The 20,061-nt window shown below is 38.9% G+C and overlaps 1 protein-coding gene across 1 annotated transcript in view; it reads right to left on the reverse strand.

The window, feature by feature from the left end:
- The window catches only part of ARHGAP19 (Rho GTPase activating protein 19), a 60,886-nt gene that overhangs the window by 20,686 nt on the left and 20,139 nt on the right, over positions 1-20,061 (reverse strand). The window contains exons 2-6 of the mRNA XM_029932320.1: positions 17,957-18,222; positions 16,803-16,883; positions 14,962-15,171; positions 12,010-12,236; positions 9,366-9,452 (exon numbers count right to left, since the gene is read on the reverse strand). Of these exons, the coding sequence (XP_029788180.1) occupies positions 9,366-9,452; positions 12,010-12,236; positions 14,962-15,171; positions 16,803-16,883; positions 17,957-18,222 (871 nt within the window). The remainder of the gene's footprint in view (positions 1-9,365; positions 9,453-12,009; positions 12,237-14,961; positions 15,172-16,802; positions 16,884-17,956; positions 18,223-20,061) is intronic.

Raw genomic sequence — 20,061 nt, forward strand, 5'->3', positions numbered from 1 at the left:
ATGCTCAGTGGGTTACGATCCGACTCTTGATTTTGGCTCAGGTCATAATCTCACGATTTGTGAGATCAAGCCCTGAGTTGGTCTCCATACTGAGCATGCAGTCTGCTTGGGATATTCTCTCTCTCAATCTCTCTCTCACTCTCTACCCCTCCCCCACTCATGCTCCCACACATTATCTCTCAAAATAAATAAATAAACATTTGAAAAAAAAGATTAGGAGTTCCTGGGTGGCTCAGTCGGTTAAGCCTCTGACTTCAGCTCAGGTCAGATCTCATGTTCATGGGTTCGAGCCCCATGTCAGGCTCTGCTGACAACTAGCTCAGAGCCTGGAGCCTGCTTCCGGTTCTGTGTCTCCTTCTCTCTCTGCCCCTCCCCCTCTCATGCTCAGTCTCTCTCTGTATCAAAAATAAATAAAACATTAAAAATTTTAAAAAATAAAAATAAAAATAAATTTAAAAAAAAGATTAAACACAGCTTAAATGTCATTTAATAGAAAACTGGTTGGGGTGCCTGAGTGGCTCAGTTGAGTGTCTGACTTCGGCTCAGGTCAAGATCTCATGGTTTGTGACATTCAGCCCCATATGGGGCTCTGTGCTGACAGCTCAGAGCCTGGAGCCTGCTTTGGATTCTGTATCTCCCTCTCTCTTTGCCCCTCCCCCACTCATGCTGTGTGTGTGTGTGTGTGTGTGTGTGTGTGTGTGTGTCTGAAAATTAAAAAAAAAAAACTTAAAAAAAAACTGGTTGAATGAATTTTTACACATCCATACAACACAGAACCATCTCATTATTAAAAATGAAGGGAGAAGGAGTAAGAGAAAGAAGGACAAAACACTGTATGAACTGAAATGAATGATTTCAAAGATCTGTTGTTGAGTGAGAAAAGTCATGGAACAGTATATAAAGCACCTGTGTAAGAAAGAAAAGGAAATACAAGCATAGATATATACACACTTATTTGTTTTTATAAAAAGAAAACACAAAAGGAATACAATAAGGATAAGCCAGAAAATAATGAAAATGGTTAGGAAGATGACTGAGATTTCTCTAAGTATATACCCATTGTGAAGTTGGACTTTTGAGGCATGTAAATATACTACAGAGTCAAAAAAAATACACTTAAATCCAAAAGGGAATCAAGGTAAACTCTAAAACTGAGCACAAACAGGAAAAAAACTTAATATATCTGTGTATTTGATTGACAACATAAGCACAGCAAAAGAATTATTCCACATAACTTTTGAAAACTGTTTTCTAGGGGCACCTGAGTTCAGCATCCAACTTTGGCTCAGGTCATGATCTCATGGTTCATGATTTTGAGCCCCATGTGGACCTCTATGCTGAAAACTCAAAGCCTCGAGCCTGCTTTGGATTCTGTGTCTCCCTCTGTCTCTCTGCCCCTCCCCTGTTAGCTCTAGCTCTCTCATAAAAACAAAAACAAACAAACAAAAAAACACAACAACTGCCTTCTAACTATACATCCTTAATGAGGTATATTCTAGGGAAAAGGAACTGTAAGGAAATCTTAAATTTCCATCAGCATGTTTATATAGGTGTATTTTTAAACTAATTTTTTATATATCGATATTTTATGTATTATAGAATAAAGTAAATAGCATATAAATAAATGCTACTAAATGCTCCTAAAATCTGAAATTTGTAATAAACAAAAACAAATACAAAGTAAAAGAAGCCAAAAGAAAGCTCTGGAATGATAAATCTGAATTGGAGAGCCTAACATGAACTTATATTTGCTTTTTTAAAAACTTTTAATCTTTCTACCCTCAAAGATCCTAGAAAGCAATGACACCCCAGAAACAATGAGTATATTTAGTGTCACTCAAAAAAACCAGGGCTCCTTGAAGAAAATAATTGATTCCAGGCCCAGAGCAGAGCACAGACAAAGTGAGCTGGGGCACTTCTGTGCCAGGAAGGAAACAGTCAGACGAATGGAGTGCCGTCAAAAAGACAGCAGGAAGAGTTGGCAAGGGCTCTAACTGGCCAAATCTGAATCCATGTGAAAATTAAAATTAACAACTGAAATTACCCAATACCTTGAGTAACTATAAACCTATGAGTCTACAGAGATATTCATAAAAAAATAGAATGAAACAGAGGAAAGGAAAGCTCTCCTCCAAAGAAAAGTCATCTAATAAAAATTAAACCATAGGATTAGAAAACCACTATTTTGTAATACCCAGTATTATCACAGATTTCAGGAGGATTACAGATGGGTGCTAAAACCTTACATTAGGTAATCACCCTGCAGGTTACTTACTAATTGCAAAAGGGAAATGTACCTTTGTAATTAAGAGAGGTGGCAGTTAGCAAAATTAGCATCACTGAGGGTGAGACAATCTGACACTCAGTGCCTCTGAACGTGATGCAACATGACGCAATACGAGGCACACAAACATCACCTATAAATCGTTGCCGGAAATGCTTACCATGAATCTAATCAAGCCTCTAGACCTAACTTAGAGTTTACAGGAACTACACAGAAAGGGATACATAGGAGCAAGTTAAATAACCTTGAGAAAACAGTAAGACAAATTTAGAATATGGAATATTCTATAACACAGTTGGCCTGAATACTTCAACAAGCCAATGACATGAAGAAAAAGCATAGGGACTATTACAGATGAAAAGTGACATAATAATCAAAGGCAATACATAAACCTCGATTACCTATGTTATTAAAAACAGCAGCTGTGAAATATACTCTTAGGATAACTGGGGAAATTTGAATCTGTACTGAATATTAGCTAATATGAAATTCTCATTAATTTTCTTAGAAATGATAATGGTACTCTATTAGGAAAATGTTCTTTTTCTTAGGAGATGTACACTTAAGTACTGATAAAGTATCATATCATGTCTGCAATTTACTGTCAGGGGTTCAGCCAAAAACAAACACCAAAAAAAGCATAAATATATAGAGGAAAAAAAAGCAAATATGGCAAATGGTATCATTTGTTGAATCTGACAGTTAAAGACTGTTCACTGTTTTCCTCTTTCACCTTCTATCTATAGTTGAAAAACTTCGTAACAAAGTTTTAAAAAGAGTCTTGTGACAAAAACATTACGGTATCTAGTTTAATTTTTACCTTGGTAAACTATAAAGTGGAGCTCAAAACCAAAAGAAATTTCCTCCAAACAAGGATATGACAGAACCCACTCCACCTATTCTATAAACTTCATTTAAGAAACAAACAAACAAAAAACCTGGGGCACCTGGCTGGCTCGGTTGGTGGAGCATGTGACTCTTGATACCAGGATTGTGACTTTGAGTCCCACACTGGGTGTAGAAATTATCTAAAAAATTGTTTTAAACTAAAAAAAAAAAATCCCTGCCCAAAAGATACTATGAGCTTAAGAGATATCCAGAAAGTGAGACAGAAGCAGATGGGTTTAAATGAAAATCTGGAGGTGTTAAGTATTTTACAATTCAGAGGGAATCAACAAAAGGACTTCTCACATAAAATGAGAATTGGCCTTAATTGTATATCATTAGGAGTCCCTAGGAAAAGATGTTGTGACTCATGTTGAGACATAAAACCAGACTGGGTCAGAGGGACTGATAATAGAAGACAGAACTAGAAATAGGAGGAATTAAGGGAAAAAATACAAAGAACACAGAATCTGAGGATTAGGAGGTAAAAACTCCACCTGAGAAGAAGAAGACACAACAGAGTACAAGAACAACAAACTGGGGGTACAACAGGACCTCAGAACAAGTGGTAGTGCACACAGAACAATCAACCATTTTTCATCCAAAGGAAAAGCTCAGGAAAGAACCTAATTAGCCAAAGCGGTGAAGCGTGTGCCCCTAAGGACAACATTTCTGATGTGAACATCAAAGAGGAGAGAGTAAAGACTAAAATCTCAAAAGAAATGTGCTCTCTCCCCTTCAGAGATCAACAGAACCTCAAAGAGTACTCACACTAATCAGGAAACAAAGGTAAAGTAGCAAACAAGAATCAAAACCCCAAAGATGAGAAGTTGAAACAGCAATCTATATAAGGAAAGTGTAGATAAAAACAGAACGTTTGAAAGGGTCTATTAATTAGAACTGTATCGAGCTGAATTACATCTAGGAGACCATACTCTTGTTTTATCTCTAAGATTTGTGTGATTTCTATCCTCAAAATCCCTCACAGTGATAGGTTATCTTACATGGTAAAAAGGACTTTGCTGGTGTGATTAAGTTAAGAGCCTTGCAATGGGGAGATTAACTAGGTTACTCAGAAGAGTCCTTAAAAGCAGAGAACCATTCCCAGTTGTAGTTAGGAATAAGAGAGAGATACATTGCTAGCCTTGAAGACAGAGGAAGCAGACCATGAGTCAAGGAATGTGGGCAACCTCTAGAAGATAGAGAAGGCAAGTAAACAAATTCTCTCCTAGAATATCCAGAAATGAATGCAGCCCTGCCAACCTTGACTTTAGCCCAGTGAGACTCCTGTTGACTTAGGAGCTGCAGAACTGTAAGATAACAAATTTGTGTTGTCACTTTCACAGTTAAGTACAACATCACTGTATACTTGAACTACGTACACTGGACCATGAACAAGAGAGAATGGGCTCCACAGGTAAAGAGATCAGAAACTAGGAAGGCTAGAAACCGTGGGGTGCAGTGTGATCTCTGAGATCCCACTTCTCTTTTAACTTGTGAGTGGTAGACTATGAAAAGTTAACTGTATAGCAATAGTAACAAGAGAATTCAATGAAGGAGAGTTCTATTAGGAACTGCACCTAGAAACTCCTCACTTTGATTCAAAACTACAGTCAAGTAATTGCCTTACTGTTCATAATCACAACTCCTCTCTACTTATTCCCGTAAATTCATGCTTTGGAACTAGTTGTTCCCCTCATCAGGAAGTATATAATGAACAGGTCTGAAAGATCATTGTTCATCATGAAAAATCATTTTTCTCCTGTTGTCCTTTGACTACTATTCTAATTCACTTATCTAGATCTTGACCTCTAACTGATAACTGATAGTAATCTTTGACCTGGGCACCCAAGCCCCTGATGCAGCCTTGAGCCTTTGTTTTCCAGCCTAAGATCCTGATCTTTCATTTCTAAACTCTGGACTCTGGATCACTCACCACCTTGTAGTTGATAAATTCTAGGGAGGTCTCCATGTTCACACCCTGCTTTTATTACAAAGCTACAGTCATCAAAATCATGTGGTACTGGTACAAAGACAAACATATAGGCCAGCTAAAGAGAGAATCCAGAAAATAAACCCTCACATATATCATCAAATGATTTTCAACAAGCATGCCAAGACTATTCAAAGGAAAAAGGACACTTTTTCAAGAAATGGAGCTAAGAAACTGGATGCCCACAGCAAAAGAATAAGGTTGGACACTTACCTAACACCATATTAAAATGTTAATTCAAAATGGATTCATAAACTAAATATAAGACCTGAAACTATAAAATTATTTTTTAAAAGCAAAAGACAAAAGCTTTATGGCATTGGATTTGGCAGTGATTTCTTGCATATGACACCAAAGTCACAGGCAACAAATGGAAAAAGATTAACTAATGGGGGATTTAACAAAAGTTTTTAAATTTTGTGAAGCAAGACTATCACCTCAGTAAAAAGGCAACCCACAGAACGGGAGGAAATATTTGCACATCATATATCTTATAAGGGATTACTATCCAGAATATATAAAGAACTCCTACAACTCAACAACAAAAAAACCCAATTCAAAAATGGGCAAAGGCCTTAAGCAAACATCTTCAAAGAAAATAGGCAATAAGCACATGAAAGATGCTCAACATCTCACTAATCATTAGGAAAATACAGATCAAAACTACAATGAGAGGCCACCTCATAGTTATTACCAAAAAATGAAAATTGTTTTAAAAAAGTATTGGTGAGGATGTGAAGAAATGTGAACCCTTGTACATCACTGGAGAGAATGTAAAATAAATACATCCACTCTAGAAAACAGTATGCCTGGGGCCTCTGGGTGGCTCAGTCCGTTAAGCATCTGACTTTGGCTCAGGTCATGATCTCACGATTCTTGAATTTAAGGCCCACGTGCTGGGGCTCTGTGCTGTCAGCTCAGAGCCTAGAGCCTGCTCCAGATTCGGTGTCTCCCTCTCTCTCTGCCCCTCCCCAACTTGTGCTCTGTCTCTGTCTCTCAAAAATGACTAAACATTAAAAAAAAAAAAAATTAAGAAAGGAAGAGAGAAAACAGTATGCCCAAAAAACAAATACTCCTGTGAAGAAATGGGCAAAAGAAATAAACAGAGGCTTTTCCAAAGAAATATCCAGATAACTAGCAGACACATGAAAAGATGCTCAACATCACCTCACTCCTGTCAGAATGGCTAAAATGAACAACTCAGGTAACAACAAAAGTTGGTGAGGATGCAGAGAAAAGGGAACACTTTTGCACTGCTGGTGGGAATGCAAACTGGTATAGCCACTCTGGGGAACAGTATGGAGGTTCCTCAAGAAATTAAAAATAGAACCACCCTATGACCCAGCAATTGCACTACTAGGTATTTATCTAAAGGATACAAAAATGCTGATTCAAAAGGGAAGATGCACCCCAGTGTGCATGTGATAGCAGGACTATCAACAAGAGCCAAATTATGGAAAGAGGTCACATGTCCATCAACTGATGAATGGATAAAGAAGATGTGGCATCTATATATACAATGAAGTACTACTCGATGATCAAAAAGAATTAAATTTTGCCATTTGCAACAATATGAATGGAACTAGAATGTATTATGCTAAGTGAAATAAGTCAGTCAGAGAAAGACAAATACCATATGATTTCACTCATATGTGGGATTTAAGAAACAAAACAGATGAACATGGGGGAAGGGAAGAAAAATAGATAAAAACAAAGAGGGAGGGAAACCATAAGAGACTCTTAAATACAGAAAACAAAACTGAGGGTTGCTAGATGGATGTTGCATGGGGGAATGGGCTAAATGGGTGATGGGCACTAAGGAGGGCACTTATTGGGTGCTATATTGAAGTGGTGCATTACTAAATTCTACTCCTGAAAGCATTATTACACTATATGTTAACTAACTTGGATTTAAAGAAAATAAAATTTAAAAATTGCAACATAAAAAAATGAAAGAAAGAATAAAAACAATATGGCAGTTCTGTTAGAATTACCCAGTAATTCTACTTCTGGGTATATGCCCAAAAGAACTGAAAGCAGTGTTTCAAAAAAGATATCTGTACATCCATGTTCATAGCAGCATTATTCATAAGAGAAAATGGCAGAAGCCCAAGTGTCCTCAACATATAAATGATAAGTAAATTATAGTATATACAATAAAAAAGATATTACTCATCCTTAAAAAAGAAGGAAATTCTGACAAATGCTACAGTATGGATGAACCTTGAAAACATCATGGTAAGTGAAATAAACCAATCACAAAAAGTGTGATTCCACTTATATGAAGTACTTAGTCAATTCTCTCTCAATTCTTACTCAGTCTTTCCAGATGAGAAGAGGCTACAATTAAGAAATTCACTGTCAGGAAAGTGTACTCTAATAAAAAGGCCAAGGATATGACTGTACAACTTTATGTTAAATATCTTAGAGGGGCGACTCGGTGGCTCAGTCAATTAAGCATCCGACTTCAGCTCAGGTCATGATCTCATGGTTCGTGGGTTCGAGCCCCGCATCAGGCTCTGTGCTGACAGCTAGCTCAGAGCCTGGAGCCTGCTTTGGATTCTGTGTCTCCTTCTCTCTCTGACCATTCCCTGCTCACTCTCTGTCTCTCTCTCTCAAAATAAAATAAGGACATAAAAAAAAAATTTTTTTTAAATCTTAGAAATATCAGGGCACCTGGGTGGCTCAGTCAGTTAAGCATTCAACTCTTGGTTTTGGCCAACTCATGGTGCAGAGCCTGCTTGGGATTCTCTCTCTCTCTCTCTCTCTCTCTCTCTCTCTCTCTCTCTCTCTGTCCCTCCCCTGCTAGTGCTCTGTCTCTCTCTCAAAACAAATAAACTTAAAAAAAATAGTAATGGGGCACCTGGGTGACTCAGTCAGTTAAGCATCCAACTTCAGTTCAGATCATGATCTAGTGGTTCAAGAGTTTGAGCCCAATACCAGGCTCTGTGCTGACAGCTCAGAGCCTGGAGCCTGCTTCCAATTCTGGTCTCCCTCTCTCTCTGCCCCTCCCTGCTCATGCTCTGTCTCTCTTGGTCTCAAAAATAAATAAAAAACATTAAAAAGTAATAATAAAAATAAAAATAATAAAATAAAATAAAATAAAATTAAATTAAATTAAATTAAGTTAAATCTTTAGGGGCACCTGGGTGGCTCAGTTGATTAAGCATCGGACTTCAGCTCAGGTCATGATCTCACGGTTAGTGAGTTTGAGCCCTGTGTCAGGCTCTGTGCTGACAACTCAGAGCCTCAAGCCTGTTTCAGATTCTGTGTCTCCCTTTCTCTCTGCCCTTCCCCCACTCATGCTCATGTTCTCACTCTCTCAAAAGTAAACATTAAAAATTTTTTTTATATAAAATCTTTAAAAACATCAAAAGGTAGGGGTGCCTGGGTGGCTCAGTCAGTTAAGTGTCTAACTTCAGCTCAGGTCAGGATCTCGCAGTCTGTGGGTTCGAGCCCTGCATCGGCTCTGTGCTGACAGCTCAGAGCCTAGAGCCTGTTTCAGATTCTGTGTCTCCCTCTCTCTCTTCCTCTCCCACACTCGTGCTCTGTCTCTGTCTCTCAATAATAAACATTAAGAAAATTTTAAAAAATAAAAAAATAAAAAATAAAAACACCAAAAGGTCAAAATTTTCAGTCACACAAAGAACCCTTTCAAAAGAATAAAAGTCCCTTCAGTCAGACCAAGGCCTCTAGGAAGGTTAAAGGTATTGTCCTTCAGCCTTCTCAGTAGGAGACCAAGGTAGAGTAGGGTTTGTCTTCAAAAGATTTGGATATGTGGTTTTTGTCTAATGGAGTGAACCCCTCTGAAATCCACAGAACCACAAACTCGAGAACGTTATATGGGCAGAAGCACCGACAGTGTGGACTACAGGGGACAAAGAGTACACAGAACAAGGAGCCTGTCAGACTCTCACAACTTCTCCGGGCAGGAAGCAGGCAGGATACACTCACCCAACTGCCAATCCAGACTGCCCTTCACGAGAGAGTAAGGGTGACCCACGGTGCGGCCTGTCACCCCACTCAGTCTCCAGCTGCCTTCCTGTTCCTCCCCGCCGTGGTTGTTCTGAGCTTTGCCACTGTCTAATCTGGTTTCAAGTCCCAGGCAGGGCCTTTCTTACTCGTATCCTTATAGCCCTGCTGAGGGTCCCACTAGGCTCCAACCTCCTGCCCGATTATACCCGAATCCCCTCCCTCACCTACCTTAAAAAGTTTCTGGGAGTGTTTAATCATAAAAGCCATCCCATTGTTTAACTTGGTGATATTCTCTTGAAGGTCATTTGCAGTGGCCTATTCATAAGGAAAGAAACCAATAGAGGATTAAGAACTGAGAAGTAGAAGAGACATTCCATTTACTTACCAATAAGTTTATTCTTTCAAAGGTATAGTGGTTTCTATCCCAAACAAAGGTGCCTCTACTATGTTTAGTTCTGGAAAGGCTTTTCCATTCAGCAGGTTTCTACTGGATTGGACATATAATCTAGAAGAAACCACGTGTTCCTGAATTTACCGAGAATCTATGAGAAACAATCTTTATTTCCTAATTCTGCTTGCAAATTACACACACAAGCAGTGTGGATAAAGAAAATCTAGTCTAGGATTCAAAATGGGCAGCAGGAACAGAATCTATACCAGGCACCAGAACTTCCCAGAGAAACTGGACTTTCTCCAAAGGTGAAAGAAAACTGTCCCTACTAATTGATACCAAAGGTGACATCTGTTTCTTAAAAAGGCAAATGGTCATTGATTCTCTTATTTCTCCTGCCTCTTTTTTAAGCACTTGAGTATCTATCTCTACTATCCCAAAGCCCTCGTCTTCAACATGCATCTTTGTTACTTAATATGTTTGCTTTTACCAAGATCTCTTAATATTTCTTTTTTTTAATGTTTATTTTTGAGAAAGAGAGAGGGAACGCACACACATGAGCAGGGCAGGGGCAGAGAGAGAAGGGGACAGAAGATCCAAAGCAGGCTCTACACTTACAGCAGAGAGCCCAATGTGGAGCTCAAACTCAAGAACAATGAGATCTGGACCTGAGCCAAAATCAGACACTTAACCGACTGATCCACCCAGGCACCCCAATATTTCTTTTTATAGGCACAGATTACTCACTCTTCTTTCATAAGATCAATTGATGGGTTCTAAAATTCTTTCATTGCAGCACCTGAGTGGCTCAGTCAGTTAAGTGACTAACTCATGATTTCAGCTCAGGTCATGATCTCACAGTTTGTGAGTTCAAGCCCCGAATTGGGCTCTGTGCTAACAGTGCAGTGCAGAACCTGTTTGAGATTCTCTCTCTCCCTCTCTCACTGCCCCTCCTCTACTTGCTCGCTCTCTCTCTCTGCCCCTCCCCCACTTGCACTCACATGCTCTCTCTCTCTCAAAATAAATAAAAATATTTTTTTTAATTATTAAAATTCTTCATTAGGGGGCACCTGGGTGGTTCAGTCAGTTAAGCATCCAACTCAATTTCGGTTCAGGTCATGATCTCATATTTCATGGGTTCGAGCCCCCACATCAGGCTCTTAAGAGCCTGCTTGGGATTCTCATTCTCTCTCTCTCTCTCTCTCTCTCTCTCTCTGACCCTCCAACTGTTGCACTCTCTCCTTCCAAATAAATAAACCTAAAGAAAAACAAAACAAAAAAAACCTTTTTAATTAGGAGGCTTGATCTCCCTATTATGGACAAATGTTGGTGTACCTTTTTCTTCTTAACCTACCGCCACCTTTGCCTGGGCTGAGGTTCTTCCTGGCCTGGAACATTATATCTTTTCACTAGTTACTTGTTAGGTAAAATGTTCCACACAACTGTTCTCCCTTTTTTTATTTTTTTTTTAATTTATAATAGTTAATTGTCAAATTGGTTTTGTTTTTGTTTGTTTGTTTTAAGTAAACTCTATCAGCCCAATGTGGGGCTGGCACTCACGACCCCAGGATCAAGAGTAGAACGCTCTACCAACCGAGCCAAGGACTGTACACTGGCATCTACAAATGCTCTCCCTAACCTTCCTTTTCTCCTTTCTTACAATCCCAAAACTCTTTTATAAGAGTTTTATATGATACCCTGTCATCCTATCTACTTCTATTATCTTCAACAACCATATGAGATAAGTGATAAAATACTAATTTATGCCCAGGTTACAGAGGGAGAGCCTAACCAAGGGTAAAGGACACAGATAATATGTCTGGTTTGCAGCTTCCAACCCAAGTATTCTGGCTCCCAATTCCAGCGTACAGTAAAACTTATACTATGAATGTGCAGGAATATAAAGCTATATGCCTCCAGGTCAAAAAGTAGTTCAAAAGACATTTACTAATTTATTTCTCATGTAAGTCACTGAGAAAGCCATGGTCTCAGTAATAAAAGACACATTTAGCTTTATCCAAGGAGAGCATAGCTACAGAAAACAGAAGAGTTTGGATAAGGAAGGATTGCTCTATATCATCTTACCTAAGGGCTTAGTGACGTTATCCAGTAAAACTGTATGGCTCTAGTCTAAATTTATACCATTCCATCTTCAGAAATCAATTTGATTTCTCAAGAAGGCATATACATTGACCAGCCAAAATGAGTATTCTATTTTAGTCAGTAGCTATAATTTTCCACTAAGAGCCTCTACTAATAAATTGTCTTTCAGGTTTATCAGACATAGATTTACACATGAGGTTAACAGGAATTGGCCCCCTCATGTTTGATGACTGTTAAATAAACTAATAAAGTATGTCCCTAACCTTGTAAAGCTGAAGAGTACACCTTGGACCCTGATAACGTCACCAAGACACAGTCAGAGGATGAGGCCCAGCCCAAGGAAACCAAGTGCTCTTTGTTCTTCCCCTCGACACTCACATTTTTCGGCCACAGGACATGGGGTGCAAACATAAGGGCAAGGTTATAGGCAGACATCTTATTCTTGTCTTGTTTCTTTGCTGTCTGGTACAGGAGATCAAGCAATAACTTCAGCAAGTTACGATTAGGTGGAGGGAGAATGAGGAAAAGCAACTGGAGAGCCTCAATTTGCCGCTCCTTATCTGGTACACTGGTCTTGTTTCCTTTATCATCAAACTGCATCAAATCTTGAGGACAAAAGAAATGATTGTAAAGGAGGGAGAAAATACAAGCAAGAAAAATCAACATGTCTACTATTATCCTCCCCTCAACTCCAATCAAAATGAGAAGAAAGATGTGGTGCCTGGGTGGCTCAGTCCGTTAAGCGTCCAACTTCGGCTCAGGTCATGATATCTAGTTCATGGGTTCCAGCACCGCATCGGGCTCTTTGCTGACAGCTTGGAGCCTGGTGCCTGCTTTAGATTCCGTGTCTCTGTCTCTCTCTCCTTCTCTCTCTCTGCCCCTCCCCAGCTTGCACTCTGTCTTTCTCTCAAAAATAAGTAAACATTTAAAAATTTTTTTAAAAAGAAGAAGAAGAAAGGGACACCTGGGTGGCTCAGTCAGTTAGGCATCTAACTCTTGATCTTGGCTTAGGTCATGATCTCACAATTTGTGAGTTTGAGTCCAGCAACTGTGCTAACTGTGCAGAGCCTGCTCTCTCTGCCTCTCTTTGCCCCTCTCTCCCGCTCATTATCTCTCTCAAAATAAATAAATAAACTTAAAAAAAGAAGAAGAAAAAAACAGGCATAAACAGAACTTAGAGCAAAATATGATAACAAAATAGTATCAATAGAGTTCAATAATAAAAGGACTAAAACAATTTTTAAATGGGCAAAAAATTGGGGGGTTTTTTTTGTTTTTTAATATAATTTATTGTCAAACTGGCTTACATACAACATCCAGTGCTCATCCCAACAACTGCCCTTCTCACTGCCCATCACCCATTTCCCCTCTTCCCCATGCCCTTTCAACCCTCAGTTTGTTATGGTTTAAATGGGCAAAAGATTTGAATAAACATTCCTCCAAAAATGATATATGAATGGCCAATAAGCACATGTATATTCTGTATCATTTGCTATCAGGGCAATGTAAATTAAACCACAATGAGATACTACCTCGTACCTTCTAGTATGGGTATAACCCAAAAAACTGAAAATAACAAGTGCTAGCAAGGATGTTGAGAAAATGAAACCCTCCTACACTGCTGGTGGGAATAGAAAGTGGTACGCTTTGGAAAACAGTTTGGCAGCTCCTCAAAAAGCTAGACATAGGGTTACTGTATGACCTGGCAAGTCCACTCCTAGGTATCTATTCTTAGCTATACAGAGAAATGAAAACACGTCCACACAGATCCTTTGATAATGCCACTTTCTTCATTTTTCCTCACACAGGAAAAGCAATATGAAAGTGAATTATGTCCTCATAACAGAATAATCCAGGTAGCTCCTCACGGAATTAGAATCTGTTTCTCCCCTAAAAGGCTACATAGGTTATCAATAAAAACAGTCCCCTGGATAATCATAATTTCAAAGGATACAAATAATCATTTGGATATAAATCATATAGACCTAAAAACAGTGTGTTGTTTAACTTCAATAATAAATCCAAGTTTAGAAAGGCAGGTAATATTTCTAGAAACTGTTCCCTGTTAATATGAAATTGACAACAAAAATACAAAGTTCCAGTTATCAGCAAGGCATAGCAAATGTACAGCTGTGCCACACCTCAATGGGATTGCAAAGAAATGGGAATCACAGAGGGCGGGGCAGAGGATTTCAAATCTGGCACTAAACTAACTCAAAGTAAATAGAACAAGCATTCTGCCTGTTAACGCTTATAAAAAACATCGATATTTTCCATATCATTTTCAAGATCCAAGTTTCTCTCCAAAATAATTATAAAATTATATAACATTTTAATGACATTTACTCATTTGTATAACCTGTCACTGAGAGTGCAAAAAAAATTTAATCTTAATTAAATTTTAGAAATTCAAAGCTATTTTTTTAAGTAGTAAAAATTATTCAACAGAAAAAAATCTTATATTTTCCTTAAAATTAGAAGGAAGACGAAAATACCCAGGGGCAGAAAACCAAGTAAATGCAGTGTAGATTTTGGTGCCATGTGCACTTAGAGCTGATAGCACCCTAACAGCTGTGCAGTTCAAGAATGAATTCCTTACCATACAGGCATAAAAGAAAATGAGGTAAATATGAGCCAAAAATGGAACATCCTCCAAGATATATCAAGTGAAAAAAGCAAACCACAGAACCATGGATATAATATCTTACCACTACCAATATCTAAAAGAAAGAAACAGAATATATGTAAGTATTTGTTTGTAAAGGTAAATAATACCCCTGGAAGGATACATAAGAAACCAATAGCATCGGTTACCTCCAGGAAGAAAATCTGGGTACTGGGGAACTTTTAAATCTTTTGAATTTTGAACCATGTGAATGTATTGCCTATTTAGAAAACAAAATAATTTTCAAAAAACAAGCCTCCAAGATTAGAGATGATCTCACCTGAACCATAATAATGATTATTAGCAGAAGCCTCAAGCCAAGGTAAATATAGCAAACCTACAACCATCTAAGGTATGTTAATCAATCCAATAAAAAGCATCCAGTTATTGAACAACTAAAATGTTCAAAGCACAATGCTAGGATCTATCAAGGATACGAAAATAAATAAAACCCAGACTTTATTTTCAAAGAAGCTGGTTTAGCAAAACACCTGATTAAAACTAAATTGGCCAATACTACCCAGAGAGCCCAAAATACCATCAAGTCTTAATCAATTTTGGAGGAAGTATTACTGTGGGTTACAAACAACAGAAAATTCTAAACAACTTTATTCAACTATAAGAAATGTACTCATATACATCTCCTTCTCACCTCCTATACTCACCAGCAATTTTGAGGTGTGCATGGAAATGTTTATGAGTCAGCAGTGGCTCAGGTAACTCGCCTAGAAACATCTTCAGCAAGGTAGCAACATCATTTGAATGAAACTCCCCCGATTCCAAGTCAATATCAGTTCCATTATTGAGAGCATCTCTTAAAATCTGCTGTCGGACACTATTCCCTGGTACTCTAAACAGACCCTCGACTCTCAAGTCTGGTTAGTGTGGAAAAAGAACAGAGGACATGCAAAAAGGAAGCAAAACGAGAATTACAATTTAATTACAATTAAAACAATTGATCTAAAAGACTACCTTACATTTGAAAGACCCTTTATAAAGACCTTGAAGGAGATTAGCCCACCACCACCACCACCATTTTCCCAGAAAAGTTGAGAACCTACTGGCCCCTGAGGAGACTTATCTGAACATCCCTGAGCACCTGGACATGGTCTGCTCTGGAGTCATTCAACCTCCTCAGGCACATCTGGAGACTGACCTTAACCTGAACAACGATTAGAATGAGCTTGAGGGGCACCTGGGTGGTTCAGTTGGTTAAGCGTCCGACTTCGGCTCAGGTCATCTCACGGTTCGTGGGTTCGAGCCCCGCGTCTCAGGCTCTGTGCTGACAGCTAGCTCAGAGCCTGGAGCCTGTCTTCCGATTCTGTGTCTCCCTCTCTCTCTGACCCTCCCCTGCTTACATCTCTCTCTCTCTCTCAAAAATAAATATAATAAAACATTTTTTTAATTTAGAATGAGCTTGAAAAATAAGTTGGAAGAAAGTCAAATCTCCCAGAAATCCCCTTCCCTTTGGCCATCCCAGACTTTGTTTACAGGCACTGAATTCGTCTGCGGAAGTGTGTGGCTCCTGTAAATGGTTTCCCAGCCCAAAATGAATTTGGAGTTTCTGCACTGTCCCAGAAATTAGAACTCTAACCTGTCAGACCACCTTTCAGTCTGAGATTCCCCGAAGCTTAGAATCATCCCAACTAAACTGTTCATCCCTGCCAACCAGGTTCTAAGCTAATCTGATATTAAAATAAATAAATAAAAAGGGAGGGGGGAATTATAGCTTTAGTCTGATCTAGAAGCATGAGTTCATGTTTTCAGCTGAGGTATATATTTATCTTTGTATAGCCTCCTATACAAAGTTCAGGGGTTCAAGTTCAAATGCCTACAAGGGCAGGCAGGTAATAGTAAATGAATGAATAGGAACCAAAACAAACTGGAGAGCAGTATCTGTGCTCCAGTTGACTGTATACAAGTGGGGGCCCCTGGATGCTAGATCTTCCTATCATCCAAAGAATTTTGAAAACCTGGACTTCTACCAATAACTAATTTTATTTTTATCTTCATACTTTGCCAAGCAAACAATACATGAACGTAGAGGACTCAAGTCCTTAAACTATCAGTTTATATATAACTTCTCCTCTTATACCACAGTGCCCCACATAAAATAAATCATAAACAGTGATGCCTAGGGGCGCCTGGGTGGTTCAGTTGATTAAGCATCTCACTTCAGCTCAGGTCATGATTTCATAGTTTGTGAGTTCGAGCCCCATGTCGGGCTCTGTGCTGACAGCTCAGAGCCTGGAGCCTGTCTTTGGATTCTGTGTCTCCCTCTCTCTCTGCTTCTCCCCCACTCACGCTCTCTCAAAAAATAAATAAATATTTTTTTAATTTTTTAAAAAAGATCTCTCTAAAAAGAAATTTAAGAGGAAATATATTTAGAAATGTGGCACCTAAAATTACAATTGATTTGTGTCTTTTGTTCATTAGCGCAAAGAAGTTAATAGAAAACTAACAATTCTTCATTAACACAGAACAACAAAATCTTGAGTAGTCTTACTTTTGTGTAGATACTCAATCAGCTGGTAGATCTGGGCAATGCCTTCTTCTGTCAATGGAGATCCAAAGACCACTCCTTTTTCTAAAAAAACATACAACAGGACAAGGCTATATTTTCCACAAAGAGTAAAAAATCCTCATTCTTTAAACCACTCAAGCATCCTACATTACAATTCAGCAAATGTTTTCACAGGTTCATTAAACAAAAACCTTAAAGCTGTTAGTTCACCCAAAAATGCATCAACTCTGCATATTTAATATTAAACTGCAGGTTCCTTGAAGGCAAAAACTATCTTAAGTAACAATACTTATAAGTCATGTTGATAATTAGTTTAAAAATAAAAAACAGAATTTAGAACCATGATTGTCAAAGTATGAGAGATTATCCACTAGAGTTGGTATAGGGTCTAATCTACTGTAATGCTTAAACTTATTTCCTACCTTAAATGATTTTCTGATATTTAATAAAATGAAATAGTACCTCTTAGTATCTTATCAAAAGTAGTGCTACAATTTATTTTCTAGAAAGGCTTTTATTTTGCGTGACTCATATGTCTTTGATCATGCCTTATTCCTTCATTCCATAGAATGAAACAGTTGAGAACTCCCACAATAAAAAAATGTTCATTCTTGGGGTGCCTGGGTGGCTCAGTCGGTTAAGCATCTGACTGGCTCAAGTCATGATCTCACGGTCTGTGGGTTCGAGCCCCGTGTTGGGCTCTGTGCTGACAGTTCAGAGCCTGAAGCCTGTTTTGGTTTCTGTGTCTCCTTCTCTCTCTGCCCCTCCCCTGCTCACACTGTCAATCTGTCTCTGTCTCTGTTATTTCTCCCAAAAATAAATACACATTAAAAAACATTTTTTAACATTCATTCTTTACTGTACTCTCCAGCTATGCCATAGGGCATGAAAATCAACATCTTCTGATAACTACCTAAACTAAATCATATCATCTCTCTCAGGGACTGATACACTTGCTTTAGCTTATCTATTTTTAAAAAATTTTATTACTATTACTTAGCATTTTACTATTATAAAAATGAGAAAAATGACCAAAAACTACTTTAATAACAGCAACTCGGTGAATGCGCAGATGTTAGGAGGAAAGCCCAGGGAGCAGCTGAGACCTGCCCACGCTTCCCAGACACATCCCCTACCCTTTCGCTTGAGAGACATCAGAGACCGGAAGAATCCCGGCGCCGGGCTGGCCCCACCAGGCAACTTAAGGTCCACTTCCCCCATCAGCTGAGCCAACTCAGTTCCAGGTAAGTCGATGAGCCTCGTGATATTGCTGACCACCAACTCAGTGAACACCTCAGGCTTCTCATGTCGGAGTTTCTCCACAAAAAAATCCGGATTAAAGATAATGGGCTGCCCACGAAGGGAAGAGTCATTGCAGATTACAAAATTACAGATGGCATCACTGAAAGAAATGAAACAGACGACTCTTTAGGGGGATCCTTTCCGCATGCTTCTCGTGCTCTCTAAGCCATACAATTATTCACTCCTTCCACGTACCTAGGTCTTTTGAAAAACCTACTTCTTAATCTGCTGGCTGTACAAAAGAAGACAATTTGACCTTGTTGCTATTTAGGTTAAACCCACCTAGATACTTGGGAATTTCATTCAAAAAGTTTTTTCTTTAATGTTATTTATTTTTGAGAGAGAGAGAGAGGCAGATTGTGAGTAGGAGAGGGGCAGAGAGTAAGGGAGACATGGAATCGGCAGAGGCTCCAGGCTTTGACCTGTCAGCACAGAGCCTGATGCAAGGCTTAAACTCACAAACCACGAGACCATGACCTGAGCCACCCAGACACCTCATGGAATTTCATTTGATAAAAAGACATCAACAGGCGCCTGGGTGGCTCAGCCAGTTAAGCATCTAACTCTTGATTTCCACTCAGGTTATAATCTCATGACTCTTGAGATCTAACCCCACATCAGGCTATGTGCAGACAGTGCAGGGCCTGCTTGGGATTCTCTCTCTTTGACCCTCCTCAGCTTGCACACATTTGTGCATCCTTCCCCCCGCCCCCCATCCAAGATAAATAAAACACTTTAAAAAATAAAAGTAAATTAAAAAACCAAAGACACCAGGGCACCTGGCTTGCTCTGTTAGTTAAGCACTCGACTTCGGCTCAGGTCATGATCTCATAGTTTGTAGGTTCAAGCCCCACATCGCGCTCTGTGCTAACAGCTTGGAGCCTAGAGCCTGCTTCGGATTCTCTGTATCTCTCTCCCTGTCCCTCCTCTACTCATGCTGTCCTTCTCTCAAAATAAATAAACATTAAAAAAAAATTCTAGTAGTTCCCATGCAGCAGCCCAACTGCTGACAGTACCACATTTAGGCCAGTCTCAAAAGCCACAGAAACATGATAGTAAGCATAAAACTATAAAAGAGCTAAAACTACATCCAAATAGTGTAGTAGACATTTTGGAGACATTTACTCTACCCATAGGGTTCTTTGGTTCCTGGGTCCCCATATAGGCATTTTCTAATAATCAGTTCCCTTTAACTGAGCCAGCTGCCGTTGGATTCTGTTCCTCATAATTGGAAAGCCTTCCTCAGAATGAAAAGCCTTCACTTTTACAGGTATTTAAAATAAATATTAATAATAAATAATAAATAAAATAAATATTAAATCCACCTTACCCAGGTCCAGAAATAAGTTTGGCCTTTTGTTACTTTGTTATTTATTTTGAGAGAGAGAGAGGCAGAAAGAGAGAAAGAGGGAGAGTCTCAAGCAGGCCCTGAACTGTCAGCAGAGGGACTCAAATTCACAAACCATGAGATCATGACCTGAGCCGAAATCAAGAGTCAGATGCTCAACTGAGCCAGCCAGTTACTCTAAGAAATAAGTTTTATTTTAAAATCTTTCAATTTTAGAGTGCCTGGAGGGCTCAGTCAGTTAAACGTCTAACTCTTGATTTCGGCTCAGGTCATGATCTCACAGTTTATGAGTTGGAGCCCCTCTTGGGCTCTGTGCTGACAACACAGGGCCTGCTTAAGACTCTCCCTCTTTCCCTGCCTAGTCCTCATTAGTACTCTGTCTCACTCAAAAATTAAATTAAATTAAATTAAAATTAAAATAGACAAATAAATAAATAAAATCCTTCAACTCTAGATGCCTCTGCCCATCATCTAAGTCCAACCTTTATTCAGACAGATTCTTCTCTCTAGGGCACTTGGGAAACTTCTTGCTTCTGATTTCACTTTTCTGTCATTGAATAATACTAAGCTGCTATGTTCGGTGGGTCCCTT

This window comes from Suricata suricatta, chromosome 2 (assembly GCF_006229205.1).
Source record: "Suricata suricatta isolate VVHF042 chromosome 2, meerkat_22Aug2017_6uvM2_HiC, whole genome shotgun sequence".
NCBI lineage: Eukaryota > Metazoa > Chordata > Mammalia > Carnivora > Herpestidae > Suricata > Suricata suricatta.